The 19,470-nt window shown below is 39.8% G+C and overlaps 1 protein-coding gene across 1 annotated transcript in view; it reads left to right on the plus strand.

Moving 5' to 3' along the window:
- The window catches only part of LOC140241725 (probable JmjC domain-containing histone demethylation protein 2C), a 155,809-nt gene that overhangs the window by 56,897 nt on the left and 79,442 nt on the right, over nt 1-19,470 (plus strand). The window contains 2 exon segments of the mRNA XM_072321472.1: nt 6,797-6,955; nt 17,534-17,650. Of these exon segments, the coding sequence (XP_072177573.1) occupies nt 6,797-6,955; nt 17,534-17,650 (276 nt within the window).

The following is a 19,470-nucleotide window of genomic DNA, read 5'->3' on the forward strand; positions in this document are numbered from 1 at the left end:
ATCAAATGTTTTTAATTGCATGTTTTTACTACAATGTTATCTCGATTGACTGTTTTGATCTAGCTGTGTAGCATTGGTGAATGTCACTGGATGATGTTTCTACATAGTATACAAAATGGATTCATAGAGTGGTTACTATGTGTGCATATAATCTTATGTATGTCAAAGATGGGATGTTTGATCTGAAATTAGACGATGATATGCGAGACTATCACTTATTTTGTACCTTTTCTAAGATGTATCTTCATGACTTGAATGAAATGCATTGAATCGAAGTATTTTCTCAGCTTTCAAGAGGTATACAAAGTTTGCAAGACTTCACAAATTCCTCAGAAAGATCAAATTTGATCATAGATGTGCACCTTCCCCCCCCCCCCCATGAGTGTATTTGATGGTATTGTAAGCTGTAGACCTGTAGTGTACCTTTTGCATTAAAGGCAAAAATACTTCAGCATTTGTTAAATTAATGAAGAGAGGAATAGGCTTTTAGCCTAATTATTTGTACTGCGTTTTTATTGCTATTGGATATGCCCAAGGCTTTGATGTGACTACACATTGTACCATGTTTTTCATGAAGGATTTTATGGCAGAGTGTTAATTAACGCATGGGATAGCAACCTGTCAGCAGTCTCTTGTTTTTGTTTTGTTTTGTTTCTTCAGTTATTCACATTATGTAAATAAGTAGTCAAGGCTAAATGAGAAATGTAGGTCCATTAACCCTGTAAGGAAATGGACTGCACAGAGCAGCTATGCTCTTTGATATTCACTATATTCAAGGCTCAGCTTAATATGGGGTATTGGTAGATACTTGTATCCTCCAGAGTTGTTCAGGAGGAAAATTGATTGAAATTGATAATTAATAGTTTTCAAATCCCTGCCATTGTTAGCCCAGTGGCATATCAAATGACCAAACACTGACTTATGTGAAAGTTACATACTTTGATATATGTACTACGTGTAAGAAAAGATTTCTTCTGCACATATAATGAAGAGGTGGACAATGTATGAAAAAAAAAAAAGTCTGCATGCATAGCAGTTATTGCTTAATAAATCAGATATGTACAGTTCTGGCATTGATATGATGAGAGATAGAAAGGGAAAAAGACAGAGATAGAGAGAGTGCAAGGTTAGAGCTATTAGTGGAAATTCACAGAAATTATTTACTGGAAACGTGAAGGATGAGTTAGTTTACAACGCGCATTTGTTGATATCCTAATCATTACATTAGTGTGAGAACATTTTTTTTTTTTCAATTCAAAGGAGGGAGTGGCCATACTAATGCTGGTAGACTGGGTGCAATAACGAGCAGCAGACTTATCGGAGCATGGTGCTTCTCATCAGCACTAATGGATTATCTCACGCTGGGCTAATCGAATGCCACAGACTCCCACTTACTGTACGGCCATGTGCAATCCCCTCTCCCCCACCCCTTTACCGTTTTCCTATTTCTACATCTCTCTTCATGTCTGCATGCGCCCAACAAGCACTCTTCCCTTCTGACACTTTGTCATTTCCTGCTGCCTAGAAACGCGGCACGGCAGGCCACCATCCAGAATGGAAATGTTGAGACTACAGCGTTGAGGCAGATTTGAGCAAAAGAGAGAGAGAGAGAGAGTTTTGGTGTGAAAATGATTGTCAAGAGATGATGGACAGAAAGAAAGAGGAAGAGAAAGAGGCGATTAGAGAAGGATTTGTAGATTTGAAATGGAATTTATTTTCATCAACACATCACTGCAATGTAATTCTGTGTGTACCACTAAATGTTTGTAAATTATGAGTGGTTAGGAAAGTGTAAGACAGATGACGCATGTCTGTGCCAGGGGAGGAGGGGGAAAAAAAACGGAACCCAGATCGATCTCGTCAACATGTGATTTCAAGCGCACTGCACTAATACGCTTAATTCCCCTGTTCATGGGAAGTGAATAATTGGCAGGGTTGTACAAACTCTATAAAATCTGCACAGTCTGTATTCTCTTCCCATTTCATTGACCAGGAAAAAAAAGTAGAATGTAAAAAGTTCTGTGTGTGTCACATGTAGCGTGTGTGATTATTTGTAATATCACTACTCATCTATCCTGCATTCCATGCCCTTTGCTAATTCCCAGCTAGATGAGTACAGCCTCTCTCTTCCGACCCCTCTCCCCCCAGCTCCAAATTCCTCTATTGATCTCGCTATCATGATGAGAGAGAGAGGTCGCCTGTAATGGATTTCTCCTGTGGAGGTGTGTGGTAGCACCACTTCTGTGAAGAGACACAAGCGGGCTTGAGTGTGGGCTACCCCTCTCCACACAGACTATACACAGCTCCACCTCCCTCCATGCCATGTATGTGTGTGTGTGCCCCAAGGGCATTCAACTTGGATTATCGGTGTCATGTAGGCACGCTGGCTGCGAGGCTGGCTACTAGGGGAGTTTTCCCTCTCTGTCGTTGAAGCTCCCGCAGACTTCTACGAATTCAACCGCCATCTTTGTGCTTGTCGTCCCCTTTCTCTACCGAGTTCTTTGCCTCGTCTCTCTTGTGTGTGCATGTGTGTCTCTTGCCTCTGCTGCATTTGTGATTGGATTCTTGTTGTTGTCCATGCCAAGCATAGAGACAGGAGAGAAAGAAAGAGAGAGAGGGAGAGAGATCTTGAAGGATATCAGTCTTTCCACTGTCATCTGTCGTCCCTACTCCCAGTCGAACGCTGGGAGGTTTTTGTGTACATTGCTCATCTACACAAAGAGGCCTGTGCTTTTAAGTACTCAGGTAGGCAAAGCTGCATTTCAGAAGAGTAGCTTCTACTGTGCCATGTGTGTGTATATGGTCAACTTCTTGTGCCTTAGTGTTAATTGAAGGAGTTGTCATGTACATCTCCCTATCCTCTCCCTACATAATTATATGAGTGTATGTGTTTATAGTGTGTGAGGAAATGCAAGATGGAAATATGATTGTGTGTGTGTGTGTGGGGGGGGGGTGTAATATACACAGCACTGTAAAGCAAGTTTACTGTGAAGTGTTTGCCAAACCCATGGGGGTGTGTGTGATGGAGACATTCTGTTTCTTCTTGTCTGTGTCTGGAAGTAAATGTGTCACCTCGTATATTTGCTGCACCTCTGAGGCCGACTGACAATTGCACAATCGATAGTACTGTCATGGACCTACATGGTACTGTGTAGGCCTAATGGCATACTATGCTGGGAAACTCCACTAGGCTTTTGATCTGTTCTTGTTGAATGGAGTATTGATAGATTGAGCTGATGCGTAACAATGCTCCCACAACATGTGGTGTGTTTGTGTAAGTCTCTCCCATGGAGGTCTGTCATTGTTCAGTGTTTGTCGGAATTGGAGCGGACACACATAGCTATTGATGAGTAACTGATCGACACTATTGCCAATGATTGCAACATTACCATAAAAGTAGAGGCACTACTGATAACATTTGTTTTCAAATGACATCTAAGGTAGTCGGTGTCTTTCCTGAAGCAGGTTATTGCATACATAAGATATGAAATGATTACTCAGACATATTATTATGATGGATTCTGGGAACAAATGTTTACAAGAATTTTGTATGCCAAGGCAAATGGAAAGAATATTCCCTCTATTGATTTATTCCCCCCCCCCCCCCAAAAAAAAAAAAAAAATGGAAAAAAAATGAATAAAAGCTCTGAATTCAGAGATCATTTTCATGCTTGGGTGTAAGACCTGTGGTCATAGGCATGTACATAGGCTTTCATTGCATGATTTTAGGTTTATCAGGTACCATCTGTCTCCTGATTAAATATTTGTTGGCTTGCCTTTATATTGGTCACAAAATAATGGGATGGTAAAGTTTAACGTCCATTTGAAGCAGGGATTTGAGAGAAAAGGAAAATACAAAGATATTTCTAAATACGTGTGAAAACAACAGAATTTCTAGCAATGCACATGTGGAACTCCGATTTTGTGAGAGGGAGGATGAACAGAGTAAGAGAGTATGACGTTGTATCCATGAAAATTAAACATTAAAGGGAAGATAAACCCCAGGAACAATGTGGATTGAGTGAAAGCAGCAACATTAGTAGAACACATCAGTAAAAGTTTGAAGAAAATCGGACAATCGATGCAAAAGTTCTGAATTTTTAAAGTTTTGGTGTTGGAACCGCTGGATGAGGAGACTACTAGAGGTTATGACGTATGAGTGGACTACAATATCAAGAAAATATAAAGAAAATACTACAAAAATCCATTTTTCATGAAAATTACAAATTCCATCAACTTGATATTGACATATATTAAGGGTAGCAATTATTCCCCCTGTTTTCTGAAAGCGGTTGGTCCACTGCTCTTTCATAATTCTAGAAAAGTGAATTTTTTTTTAATATCCTTTATATTTTCTTTGTATTGTTGTCCACTCATACGTCATATCCTCTAGTAGTCTCCTCATCCAGCGGTTCCAACACCAAAACTTTAAAAATTCATAACTTTTGCATCGATTGTCCGATTTTTCTCAAACTTTCACTGATGTGTTCTACTAATGTTGCTGCTTTCACTCAATCCACATTGCTCTTTGGGTTTACCTTCCCTTTAAGTTTGAAAACAAACTGCGTGATGATGCATATGAGGCTAGTTTGAGAGAAGCAATTGCGGAAGAAAGCATATTTTAAAATCACCAGAAAGAAGAACATGAATTAAGTAGGCCGTTACCGTTCTAGCATACACAATAACTTAGCAGGATGTAGTAGACATTATGTAACATATCACAGTAATCCTTTGAGCTTGGCCCAGTACAAAGAGAGCTCCTGGTGCACTGTTGGTCAGTGGTAGGTCAATAACATTTCTTTCATGCTTTCAGTCATGAATTATGTAGAACTCATATCTGTCAAATACTTGCATAGCCCTATAATGTAGTCAGTTGCAGTAATGAAAGGGGTGGCCAGCAGCTGATTAGATATGATTTTGTATCATTACTTGAGATTACTTTGATGTCTTAGAAAATCTTGAGAGGGAGGTCTTTATGCTTGAGTACTGTAGCCGTAGGGGTAGAGGATCTTGTCAAATTTCAAATGAGTTAAAAAAGGAAAGAAACCAAAACAAAACAAATAGTAACTGTTGTTATTCATTCATTCTTTTAGTGCCTTAGTGTGATTTTGTTCAAAAACACTTGAATTTTTACGTTAGATGAAAATAATTGAGTAAAGTTTAAGTCATAAAAGTCTCTTCATATGTTATGAATTAAAGTATCGTATTCCTGTGATTAAAGCTAAGATGACTTCATGTTCAGCTTACTGCGGATTAAAATGTGCGACGGAAAGTTAGAGAAAGAAAGAACAAAAAGAAAGAATATCAGCTCAAGCTGGGAGGGGAGACAAAGCTCTTGCGCAGGCCACAGTATGTCAGCTTGCATTGAGGTCTGTTTGCTCATGATTCATTAACCACATGTGAATGCCATGTACAAGGCTACTCCATAAAAGTGACTCACTTTAGGTTTGCCGCCTGACCTAGCTGTTTCAGTTTTATCAGGATCTGTAGGGCTGGGTGGAGGGGGAGGGGGGAGGGAGGAGGGGGAAGGGGGATGAAGAAAGGGTAAAAAGATTCTTTTTTCGTGGGGGGGGGGGGATGGTAGAACACAAAATTTGCCTCATCCTAGGAAATTAGACTGTGTAGCCAGAAGGGTGTCATTGGGGAGTTATGGAAGGAAACTGGTCAGATCCTGTAGTCTTGAGCAGGAAAAGCGCCATAGGTTTGACTTTCAGGGATCACCTCAAGAAGTTCTCCGTAGAATAGAAATGCACGGACAGTTGTACATAAGCTGCGAAAAGTATGCAAAATTCTGTCGTGGTTTAACCTTTGGATTCTTTCTCGTGATTATTGTCTATGCATTTATCATGCCACTGAAGCTGCAGTCACTCTGGTAAAACTTCTCAAAGTATAACTTTAAGAACTCTCCGCATTTTTGTTTGTTTGTTTGTTGTTGTCTGTTCACGCTTTGGCAGCCAAACTTCTTGAAGTTTCAGTTCTTAGAGTAGCATTTGCAACAAAGAAGAAAGGGTGCCCTATGAAAGCTAATTTATTGATTACATAACAATGTACACACATAGTATCCCAATGAGAGTGCGCTGACTGCACAGGCACTGCTAACAGCCTGGTCACACAACAAGCTTGCAAAATTTCAGCTGCAAGTGTTCAAACTACACAAACTGAGGTTTGGGAAAATTTCCCTAGTTTGAGTGGGAAGCTTCACAACAAGTTTCACCAGAAGTTTTTGGGAAGTTTGCATCACACTGGCAAAACTATGCGAACTTAAACTTCATGAAGTTTTACTTGTCTGTGTGACCACAGCTAAAGTTGATTACGACATGGCAAGTGGCTCATTGTATTCAATAGTAATGGGGGAGGGAGAGAAAGATACAGTCTGACAGATAGATTGGCTGTTGGATTTTTGGAATAAAATGATGATCCTAGAAATGCCATCCATACAAATTACAAGCATACATTCACATGCCATCGCAGTTATTCTGTTTCTAGGGAAAAATATTGACAATTCAAAACATCGTAATTTATCTTGTAAAACACAGGTAGTGATTACTTATGCAAGAACATTTAATATAAGAACATTGTGTTTGTGTAGTTGCTTTTTCTGCTCTTTTCTCCAATCCAATAGTATCTAGAAAGTTTGTGAGTATTTATAATCAGCTATTGATATAAATATTATGCAGTTTCTCTTCGAGTGCATGGTCATTATCAACACTATACACCTTGTAAAACTAAAAGTAGCCGTAACATTGTATCAGTCTTTTCCATTGAATGCAGTATCTTATCTCTTCTCTGAATGCAGGTTTATGTTGAGGTGGACAGTCTTGACTGGGAGAAGCGTGAATGGCTGAAGGTACAGGACGAGTCCCACCAAGCCTTCTTGGTTGAGAAGAGCCTCGCCTGGGGTGAGCGCATCGATCCCTATGCCAGCAAGCCCAGCACAGTCCGCTGGCCCGCTCTGGTAAGTCATTGCATATATACAGCAATATCTCTGTGGCTGCATTTGAAGATGTTGATAATTATCAGTCATCGGCAAACTGTAGTGAAGATTAGGGGTCAAATACCAAGGTCATCTTATAAAGTTTCATCGATTTCACACGTTTTACTTAGGGAGGTGAGATACATGCTTTCGTGGTATGTGTGGCAGGGTGATGAATAGGCCTATAGATGTAGTATTTACTTGGAAAAGTTCCAAGACACTGTGACAGTACTGTACATGAGTAAATGAGTGCATTTTCAAGACAGTGTGTGTCCACTTTGAGGAGGATTGAGGGGAAAATTTATTCCAACCACGGGTGGAGCTAGAATTAAGAAGCTGGAACTCTAGAAGGTACACATGCTTGGCTACTAAAATTAAGCCATGCAATCAAAATGGATGATCGGATCTGCACAAACTGGCAGTCTTAATTGGCATCGTGCGCAAATGAAGTATCTATGTAGGGCATCAGGGTCAGGCGGACTTTTGGCTCTAAGAAAACCATTTTTTTCATCACGAGACATTTCAGTTTGCAGGAAGAATCAATGAATGTCATTGATTCAACTGCATTCATATAATTAATGTGGAAGTCTGATATGAAGTGTAAAATCTATTGATTTGAACACTGTCCAGCTTCTTATGTTCTTCCAGCATTAACTCACATTTTCAAAACCCCTTTGAAAGCCCTCAACTAGTAGGCTTTTCATATATTAGATTTACATTCATTTTGCCACATCCTCCATTTGCTAAATGGGGATGCTATAAAGATGCCAATTCATATTTTAAATCATTAAATCATAAAGAGGTAAGATATCAACACATGTATAATATATGCCTGTGACTATTATCTCTAGTGGTTGATTACCCTGGCTGTTGAGGGCCACCCAACATCTCATACAGGAGGCAGTGTGGTGAACTTTGATAGATAACATTTGATAGATAACATTGTCCCAATTACTCTAATAAAGTTCAAGTATAATTATGATGGCAATGGTTTAAAGAAACTGCTGAGGTATGGCTTCTGGTTAATGAAAAAAAAAGATCTCCCCCCCCCCCCCCCCAACAAAAAAAAAAATGGTTATGGCCTATTACATGAGGTAACAAAATTCGAAACACCTGGCGGTAATCTGCCAAGATATCTTCTGAAAAGTGCTTGTGGAGTGTTGTATGTAGGGCCTACATGTGAGACAAAGATATTTTTTTGTTTGTTTGCTAAAAATAATTACGGTCTATAAGTCAATAGTTGAATTGTGCAAATAAGACAATTTCTTGTCTGAACATTATTTATTCAATTGTGTGAATACTTATTCTCCCCCCCCCCCCCCCCCCCCCCCATAAGGTCAGGAAAAAGAATAGTCTTGGACTGTCAGAAAACTTGTTTTTACACATATAGTGTTAAAATCTACCAGAACATGGACTACAGGTTATTTTGTTTTTACTTTCTCTTTCTCTGTGGTCCAACATTTGCACAAAGTATGTGATACATGAATATACTGCTTCACTAAGTAATTTGTAAGATGGTAATTTCAAGCGTGATTGCATACTGGTGTTGTTTTGGGGGTTTTGTTTTGTTTTGTTTTGTTTTGTCGTTCTTTTTTTTAAAAAGAGGATACAGCTCTGAAACAATGGATTTGTAAGATTGCAGATGCACTATCTTTACAACCATGCTTTGGTAAATACTTAGGATAGCTTTGTGGGTTTGCTTTGTGAGGAAGAACATTGTCAGAAGATATGTCCGCCACCAGTCTGGTTGAATTAGTCCCGTAGAAAGTGACTTCATGAAAAAGGCGAGGAAGGCCCCATTACACTGCAGAATTAGTGATCAGGGCCGAAAATTGATGTTTAGGGGCAAACAACGCAGTTTGCCGCCGTCAACGGGACATCCTCAATTACCAGTGGAAGTTGGCGTACCTCACAAGTCGGTATGTGGAGGAAGTGGGGCAGAATACTGCAGAGCATGGCTTGCCAATGTGCTGGATGGGGGGGGGGGGGGGGAGGGGGAAAGACTAAAAAAGAACCTTGTTTTGAGTCTACAGGCTGGCTAGTAGTTATTGCATTAGATCCAATAAGAGGCTGGCAAGGTAAGATTAGGTCAGGGTCTAGAGTATGTGACAAGGGACTCATATTTCAGTCCGTGATCCTCCAGCTTTTCATGTTAGTAGCAGGTATGTAGAGGTAATCAACCCTCCCTCCCCTCCCCCCCCCAAAAAAAAAAGAGAAAAGATGTAGGCCTATGTGAATCCTAGTACTTTTTGGCTATTATTAGTAACCCTGTTAAATTGTGGTTTCTAGGTTTTTACAAAAATTATTGATCGGCCAGCATTCTTTACATACAGGTGCATAAGGATTGGCAGTATTCAAAACCTACAAGTTTGGAGATTATTTGCCCAGCAATACTTACAAGGCTCTTTATAGTAGGAACCTCTGTGATTATGAAAGTTTGTATGCATTCTGCATTTTGGAGTTTGAAAAAAATTTTATCATGCCAATATTCAATTTTGATCAAGCAGTATCATGCCTCATGTGCTATTGCATTCATTTGTTTCTTTTTTATGTCTTTATGTCATAATCATGTTATTGTAATTGCATGTTGATATTCCATCAGCGTAGTGTAATGAGGTTCTGCATGTTTAAAAGATAGTCCTACTTTTGGCCAAGTTATGAATGGGAAGCATTGGGGGTCAGATCAGCTGAAAGTAGGCTGTCGTTAGCAACCAGTCCCCTGGGATGATGAAAAAGAGATGACCAGTACATCTTTATGCAGACTGTCTTCTACAATGTACCAATTCGACACCTTCTGCAAACCCATCAGAAGCTGCACACATGGCTGTCGGGCAGTCTAATGACTGTCGCACGGGGAGAATTTTTGGCAGCAAGTTTACCAGTCAGCGAGAGGGGAGAAAAAGGGGGGAGAGCATCTGCGATGAATGTAGGATGAAGGAACGGTGTCATTTAGTTCGCTGGGGGAGGCCTGATGATGGGAGTAAGAGCTGAGCGGGCTAGCGGTAGAGGGGGCGAGTGGCACAGAGATGCATCACTAGGATCACAATGATGAGGCTGACATTTTTAGGAAGCCATTTTCCACCGCCTGGAAGGATGCCATCAACTTGGGCCTGGAGTGGTGGGAGATTCGAAGGTATCGAAGGTATCGGGGCCAGCCCAATTCAGGGCCATGGAAAGTGAATGGTACATTTTTTGTCGTTCATGTTCCTGTCCTTTGTTACGACATTCCTCCCACTCCCAGCGTGATGTTAGAAACCACAGAGACACTTCACAGTGGTTGAGCCGTTCTGTGCATGAAGATTGCAAACATAAATCGGGGAGGTGGAAGAGAGAGTCTCTCTTCCACCTCCTGCATAAATGTAGATGAATATTGTACAGATATGATGTTAGATGTGCTTACTTCTTAATGTCACACAGATGGTTTCTAAGGTGTGACAAAGCATCTCAAATGCTCTTTTTTTTTTTTTTTTTGGCTGGGTGAAATTTGAAATGTGACTCGATGTGTTTGTGTTTGATGTGATAGATAAGTGGACAAAATATGACAGCAATCCTTTTTTCTCTCTCCTGCTGTATGACTTTGTCTGTTTTTGAGGGCCCTTTCCATGTGTTGTGATTTCTTACTAATCATTGCCTTTCCTGCAAGTCATAAGTAAAAGTTCAAAACCTTTCTCAATCAAATAGCCAAAGCACCCTCTTGGGACTAAAAGACATCATAGCTTGTCAAATAAACTAATTAAATCGCCCATTTCCGTTGCTAAAATGCAAATAGTTCAGTGTCTCTCCTTATCGCCACATCTTCTGTAAAGTAGTAGTTTGTTTCCAATTTTGCTGTTTCTTGGATGGGGAGGGGTTCTGGAGATGGAGAAGTCTTTTACTGGAGATTGATGTGCATGAGCAAGACAGAAGACCAGTTTGTGTCTTATATACTAGATCTGCAGTGTTTGCCTACATCCAAACTAATGACATCAGGCAAGTGTCTATTTGTCAGGCCTGTTTGATTATTGAATTACTGCTTGCAGGGAAGAACTCGGTCAGCGTTTGCAGTCAATGTCAAATGTGCTGTACCCTATCTGAAGTCGAGCAACTCATGCCACGAAAACAACCAATATCACTCCCAATATCACTCGGTGGTGAAAAGAGAGTTGTAAATAACCAGGCATGCACCTGTCTCAAATTTAGTCCCCCTGGAGTATAAATACAAGATGTGGACTTCGCCTTGTAGTTGCTTTATGGCCCACAAATCTAGCTGTGGATGGCTGAAAATCTTGAGATCTATCGGTTTCCATGTCACTGAGGGCACTGGATCAACCTTGGTTGGAAGGGGGGGGGGGGGGTGAGAAGGAAGTATGGGGCTGTCAAGGAGATTTGTTTGTTGTGGCATGCTTTACAGTTTTCTGAGATATAACAGAAGAATTGTAACTGCTCCCTCCAATCTTGGATTACTCTTTTCCCTTTACGAATACAGAAATCTCTCAGTCCATCTTCGTTTGCAAGATGAGTGGCTCATTTGTTAAAATGTTTACAGAGTTATATGTGTGTAAAAGTTTAGCCGCGATATCCAGATTTTTTTTTGCATCGTGTGCAACAACTAGGGCCGATTAGTATGTTTTCACAATGTGATCACCACTTGAAATATGGCAAATTCTTGTGTGCAAACTTATTTGGGATTGTCATTTGCAAAATTGGCTAATTCTTTGTAATTATCATCATGTTGTACATAGCTTTGTGTTAGCTTGAGTAGCCAGATTTCAAACAGTTGTACCACTAGTGAAGTATCTTTGTAGAATTCTGTAGAGACGCCTACTTGCATGTTCTTTGGGTTAAATGTTATACCTAAGATGATACTACATGATTACAGGACGTATTTCTGATCAATATTTTCAAGTCGAGAGCATCATTGTCAGTATGGGATCATCACATTGGCTTGGAACACCAACATTTGTCCACGCACTGATAATTATCCAATGTAAATCTATGTGTGTAAACATAGGCCTATGTTGTTGTTTTGTTTTGCCTTTGATAGACGCAATAATGTAAATGTGGGTATATTTATGTTATTTAGAGGGATAGTATTATGTCAAGACTTTACAACATTCAAGGAGGGGATGATATAAACTGTGAGGTTAATAGGTTTCAATAGAGCTGTATAAGGCAAGCATCTCACAAAAAGAACAAGTAACCTTATTTTAGTGTATCCTAATTCTTCCATGTGTAATAGAATACACTTATCTACCAGCAAAGTTCGTATAAAAAGCCGTCAATTTCCTTGCAGTATTTCCGCACGCGTCCACATTTTCAATACAAGGATGTTGGCACTTGACCCAACATAGGAAATAAATGGCTACTGCCACAGCGATACTCTGTCTCTTGCATGGCTGGCGGGGATGCTAATTACCAGTGACCAGGTCATGTAGAATTCCACCCCCCCCCCCCTTGTGTGAGTAATGAAAGATTGGAACAATGAATGATGCATTAGATAGATTGATTGTGCATAATAGATGGTTTAGGGGAAAACTTGACCCCTGAGAGAGAGATTGTTGTTTTGAATGAAAGCAGTTGTAGTAGTATGTATAGCAGGTAGTCAGTTTGGGGGGGGGGGGGGGGAGGGGGAGGGGGGATGGAAACAGAATCAAAGAAATGACAAGTCATCAAATCATGTATGACATCCTCAGGACACCTCCAAAATAGCTCTATTAGGGGTCACATGGCTTCCATTAGTCATGCTCCATGATTGTTTTGAAAGGCAGCATTCCCCCCCCCCCCAAGAATGTTGTGGCTAAAATTATTCTTCATGTGACTGGTAATAGACAGAGTATAGAAACATTTCATTTTGTGAACAAGGTGATTTGTTATGATGTATTTAAAAGCGCTGTAGAACAGCAAACCACAATCTCCTGTCACATGTGTTTCTTGTATTCAGCCAGCAGTCTGATTCCATTTTTGAATGCCAGCGGGGAGTCAAAAAAAAAAAAAAAGAAAACATGTGACTCTACTGCGTGAAGATTGTAATAAGGCCAACTATGTCGGGCAGACATTATGATGTCATGGCAGGCTATGCGGGTCATTATCAATCAGTCTTGCATGGAGACATCGGTTAATTGCTCATCGTTCATCACGACATTTTCAGGGCTCATGCAATCTGATTACACCCACACATAACTTTTTTTTGGGGGGGGATGGGGGTGGCATGATAGAGGTTATAAGATAGAATATATACTGTAAAAACAAAAATAATTGGCTCCATGAAATTTTTGCAAAGTTTATGGCATTCAATGCATAGTGTAGACAAGAATTTTCTTGTGTTTCAATTTTGTGAATCTTGGCTCACAAAATTCGCAAAATTTTCATGCACACAGAATTTTATAGTTTTACAGTAGACATAGCAAGGGAGGGGGCATGTTTTGCATGTAGTATGTAGTGTGAAGAAGTAGTAGTTGCCAGCCTGGAAAGGGCAAGTTGTAAGAGGAAAAGGGGGGCCTCCAACATGACAACCGCAGACTTTCTTGTGACAGCTGTGGTAGACAGGTAGTCGTCATACCAACTGTCTCATCCAACACTGGCATGGGATAGCCGAGAAGAGAGAAAATGTCAGACCAAGGCTTAGCCTTTGTCACGTAAGAGAAAGGTCGAGCTGAACATCCTGGTTTGTCGCGATAGGAGTAGCAGGAGTCAGTTGGCGTTGAATTTTCTGCAAGCAGAAAGAAGGTACATGTAGTCCCTAATGGTTTGGTCTGTGATAAGTCAAGTTTCTGAAATAAGCTTTAAAGGTAGGGGATACCTTTTACAGACCTCCAAAATGCAGCAAAACATTAAATATGAACCTCAGGGGACTTGCTTAGGCCACTGCTTAGAAATTTTGAAGTCAACGGTTATCTAAAATTTGAATAATGCACAAAACTCAACTACTCAGTAGTTCTGTGTGTCAGCCACACTTAAGCCTTTTTGTTGCAGTCTTCTGTATTTGTTATCTATAAACACAAATCTAAAAGTACAAGAGCTGATGTAATAACATATAGAGTGTGTGGCAAGAATGTATATAGAAATGAGGCTTGTGTTGATGAACTTTCTTCACAAAATATACATGATGAACACACATGCAGTGCATGGGTCTGCAAAGCTAGCCTAGTAATGTACTGGAATTTACGGTGAGCCCCGAAAAAAATTCAATTCAAAATCTAACGGTCAAAAAAATGTACTAAATGTTACCTTCCACTTTCAATACTTTGTGGGAGTTTCTAAAATGATACTCTCTTCAACATACCACTGTATTTATATAACTCTTCATTTAAGGCATGCAAATGGGATCCCCTACCTTAATAGGGATAATGATAGATCTTTCAGCAATGACTGATTTCAAAATAAGATAAGATATGAGTGGTAGGTGCGAAAAATTTAGCAGAACATCAATTAATTACTTTTAACACTGGTTTGATAGATGGCTTTACATTTCTATTTGATTGCATGCCCTGAAAGGACAAGTTCACCTTCATAGACATGTGGGTTGAGTGAATGCAGCAATATTAGTAGAACACATCAGTGAGAGTTTGAGGAAAATCGGACAATCCGTTCAAAAGTTATGAATTTTTGAAGTTTCTGCTCACTCAAGGCTGGATGAGAAGACTACTATAGCTCGTGATAACCTTATAAAATATACCTAAAGTTTAAGGAGAAACATCTGATCAAACTTGTTTCAAGTTTTGAAGTTGCTTGTTCTTTTTGCTGAATAGCATTTAGACTTATTTATTTTTTTATCCAGGGTTGGCTGAGGCATGCAAAAAGCAAAAGTATTTGCAGGTTGCAAATATCCAAAGATATTGAACAGTCTAATAGGGACAGACAATCCACGTAGCCTTGTCCGGGACATTCAATCATTTGACTCGTGTCGACATGGATGGGTTTTGGTGGAATGAGGGTGAGGTGCCTTCGATATGTAACAATGTACAGCATGCGAGAGGAATTATGCATTCTCCTATCCTGTGTTGTGATGAGTCAGTCTGCTGTTATCACGCAAGCGATACCCAGCATGGCACCATCAAACGGTCCCTGAGTATGCGCGGGGAACGGCACACACATAGCTCATTTCGGCTCTTGGTGGGAGAAATTGGAGGCAGCCGCGACGTTTCGCGGGCATTGGGTAATAACACTTTCTCGGGCTGATTACACACGACGTTTCATTTCCGCGCTGGCTGTCACAAATGTAGGTCTCTCTATGTATTTTTTTTTCTCCGATTCTGGGTACATGCAGGCAGAAGAGCCTGGGAAAGAGAGAAATAGAAGATAAAGAAGAGGAGAGAAGAGAGATAGAAAGCTTGCACTGGAGTGCACATTGATTTAACCTCATATGCAGGGATTGATCGATAACCAGCAGCATCAACAAGCGGGAGAGAACTGAGCAGTATTCAGCATAGGCAAGGCTGGCTGACTGTGTGGGCCCTGGTAGGCGGAAATCAACCAGGTGAAATAATTTGAACAATGCATTGAAATGAACCATCACAGGAAATGCCATTTGAATTGATGCTGTCAGGTTGAGGGGGCTGGTACCCCCCCCCCCCCACCCCCATTTCTCTCCCACCCTACCATTTCTAGGAAGGGGGTGGGGGAGGGGGACAAAAAGATGTATGCAAAAAGTATGCTTGCCCTACATACATTGTCATGCAAATGGTGAGGGGTAGAAGAAGGGAGAGGGGTTGCCATGGAAATGCTGTATGTAATGCAGGGAGACCCTGGACAAGTGAAGAGAGCACGGAAATAGAATGCATCTGAGGGACTGGGACGTGGAACCGAGGGAACTCTCTAATTTGATAATCCATTGTCTGTATCTGGAGTGAGACAATGAGTATTAAAGTAGGAATATGGATGCATACCACATTTCCCCCGAGATGCTTTTGGCTGTTCCCATTAAAAACTGAGGGATGCCCCCTCTCACTAGGGCTTTCTCTTCTTATATCATGTAGTACATCTGGTTACATATATGCGTCTTCTCATTGACCAGGGAGGTGATCCACCTCCCTGCATTGACTGTCTGTCTTTCCATTAAATCGTTTTTTTTTAGAAGCTGATATATGCTGAGCATCTCTATAATTTATTCTCCTCTTGTGATTTTTGTGTTGCTCGATTCGGTATGAGTGCTGTTTTTTAGTATATTGCCGTTTTGTTTTTTGGTTTTTTTAAAGCTCTAATTTCTAATGAAGTATATTCCCCCTCCCCCATTGTTTTCTCATCAGTCTTACCCATATCTTAGTATCGTTTGACCATTGTATCTCTATTCTGTAGGCCTATGTCCTCTTGTAACTTTTCACCCTTTTATTTCATCCTTGTCACACCCATACATATTTATCCTTCCAGTGGCAAAGGAGGGAAATTGATGAAATGTTACCATGACAACAGAATCAAGAAGTTGTTTGTCGTCCTGCATTGGAGAGCGATCATTGTCACTTGCCTTCTCAGAATAATTGAATTCCACGAACAGCATTTCCACTGATACAGTTTGTGAACGTAACCTGAAAGACCTATGAACCCAACGAGTTGCAAAACTGTTCGCAAAATCCCTTGGACGGTTTTGTCTAAATATCTGAGTGTGTGTTTGGGTGTGCTTGCATGCTCTGAAGTGAAGGTCTCATTTGTTCAAGTATTTGTTCATGCACAAATGTCCGAGGACAATTTATTCATCTTCTTAGTATGCGTTGTCCGATTACCCTTCTACGGCTCATCATTTGTGTGTGTTGGAGGGGGAGGAAAGGGAAGGATACGCCATATTTCACAGGGGTTCTTATTTTTGCAAACTTCATGCATGAGTTGGGTGCTGTTTGCGAAGTTAGCAACACATAAATATATGAACTCAAATTCTGATACAATGTTTATGCGATGTGCACACAGACATTTTGCCCTTCATTACTGTACCTCCACCATTGCGAATTCAACAACTGGCTTAATTGTTGGGAAGTCCTGGTTGGCTGAGTTGAGTTGAAGAGTCCAGTGAAATCATGATAATGTTACGAAACATAAGCCCTGTTCTATCAAAAGATACAATTGTAAATTCCCTTACCACACAGGCTGTCATAGACTTTAGATAAAAATCAGTGTCATAATTGTGTGTTGTTCTGTTAATAGTTTGTTACCTAGGAATGATGTGATTTTTTTTTTCCTGTGATGTATAATATATAGCATTATCTTTCAGTTCAGATGAGGTCCTCCCATAGGATCGCTTTCTTTCAAAACAACTTTTTTTTCTTGAAGATGAATTCTTAATTTAGTTTTAAATTGACATCACAGAGTTTTTCAACAGTTTCACAAAATTTTGACCAAAAATGTTCAGCCCATATCCATCAACTAAAAACGAACAAACAACACAATTAAACCAAATGTATTATATTCATGATGCATTATGGTAATTCATGATAAAGTTTTGTTCATTCCAACATTGCCACTGTTAAACTTTGTCTATCAACTTAAAATGATTTAGTCAAAGTTCGCTCTTGTAAAACTACTTGAAAATGCTAGTTTTGTTTCGTGACATTTTATGTTTTCATGCATACTGTGTTCTTGATTTTATCCACACAGAGCTTTGAGATACTCGTTGATCGGATTGGCATTTCAAGTTCCTCTTTGCGCCCTCTGGAGTTTCTTGTAGACCAACACCTACTTTTTGTCAAGGAAAAAGAGATACAGCCTTTCAAGGTAAAAGCTGAAATGTTATTCTGTGATTTCTTTTATTTTTTTTTTTCAGTCAAGTGATATATTATTATCCTTCATTTGTTTCTTCTTTGAATGATATTTTGGGTAACGATATAGGGCCCGGTCTACTTGCAAGATGAAAATACAAAAATTCCCATCGTTTATTTTTGTCTGCAAGTGCTGAATTAATATTTGCTGAGTCATTTTGTCCATTGCATCCACCGTTGGGTATTGCAATATGCTCCCATGATTCAAGACACATGAAACTGTGAGATTTATTCTATTCTACTGTGATACCACTCTTAGAAAAACAAAACAAAACACATAACCACAAACAAAAGAACCCCCACCAATATCCATCCAGTACAGTTAACAAGTGAGTGATTACCTTTAAGAGCATAATGTTTGGCAGAGCATAATTGATATGTTGTGTCAACAATCCAGTGATTTCACAGTGATACCGCTGAAAGGTGGTGGCACTTTTAGTGTATTTCTGTTACAGTGTCCTGGATTACTCTGAATATGTTGTGAATGCAGCCATGACTAGGTTACTTTCACATTCACATTTGTTTCTTGGATGAAGAGTCATCTTTACATTTCCCTATTCCAAGGTTACTGCAAGAGGCGTTACCATCAAGGGGAATTGGTAATATTTACTGAACCCTTGAAACTGAATGAACCGGACTCTGGGTTTAGTCACACTAGTCTATTTATAGTTTTGGAAAACTGCGCAAATAGTTGCCATGTTAATGGTTAATGAGTCTTGAATAGATAGGGCCTATGTATAATACATTTGTATAGGAAATATTTAAAAAAAGGTAAGCTCCCATTCATGCAATCAGACCATCATGAACATGATTTTTTGTTGTTGTATGTATGAGTATGATATACTCGTACGTACATACAGAAAATAATGTTTAAATATTTGTGTGGTTTTGTGTCACAACAGGATTCCGTTCTGTACAATTGTGAGGATTTGATTCACAATAACTCATCATAAACAGCTTATACCTGCTTTAGAAACACCCTTTAATAAATTGAAGAAAAAAAAAAGGAATGTAGAAATGAATTGTGTGTGTCTGAATTACAAAATCGTAATTCCTCAGAAAACTTTGTTAAACGATTTAACCCATAGTACTTTGTCTGTATGTTTTATCGATTTTCTGATATACATTGTAGGAGTAGAAGCTGACAGCACTCGATATTACAATGTTCTACTGCCCAATGATAAATTTTTAGATTTTGCTCTCACCAGAGCCTATAAAGAATTAGCCAGACAATAACTCCTTTGGTAAAGTAGTGGGAATAAAATCGCTGTGATTATTTCTATGATTTATTTCTCATTTAAAAGAAAACAAAATTAATGAGGGGCAGTGGAAGTAAAGCTTAAAAGTGCTGGCTAGAGTCGTTTGTGGTTCTGATTAAGTGGCAAAATGACACGTAAACAAGTTTGTTACATTGAATTTTGTTGCACTTCCGCGGTGTTGCTGTTTGTGATTCCAAATTATTGTGTGAGCAATGTTCTTGTTTGGGCTGCTATCAGTAGCTGTTTACCAGTCTCTATGGGTGCTAGAAAGAGAGGGAAAATAAAAACCCCACAAAAATCCCTGCAAGAATGATTGGGTTGGACATGTTGGAGCTGCTTTGAGCTGACATTCAAGTAGGGCATGCGTTCCTCTTGCGACTCTCTCCTCCTCCCCTCCTCCCCCTTCTCCATCTTCTCAAAAAATGCCTGTTCCACCTTCCTCAGCCCTCTAGCCAGATACATGGCTGGGAGGCTCTGATGAAAGATTCATGGTAGCACCTTGCTTTCATCAAGCCAG

Source organism: Diadema setosum, chromosome 18, assembly GCF_964275005.1.
Source record: "Diadema setosum chromosome 18, eeDiaSeto1, whole genome shotgun sequence".
Taxonomy (NCBI): domain Eukaryota; kingdom Metazoa; phylum Echinodermata; class Echinoidea; order Diadematoida; family Diadematidae; genus Diadema; species Diadema setosum.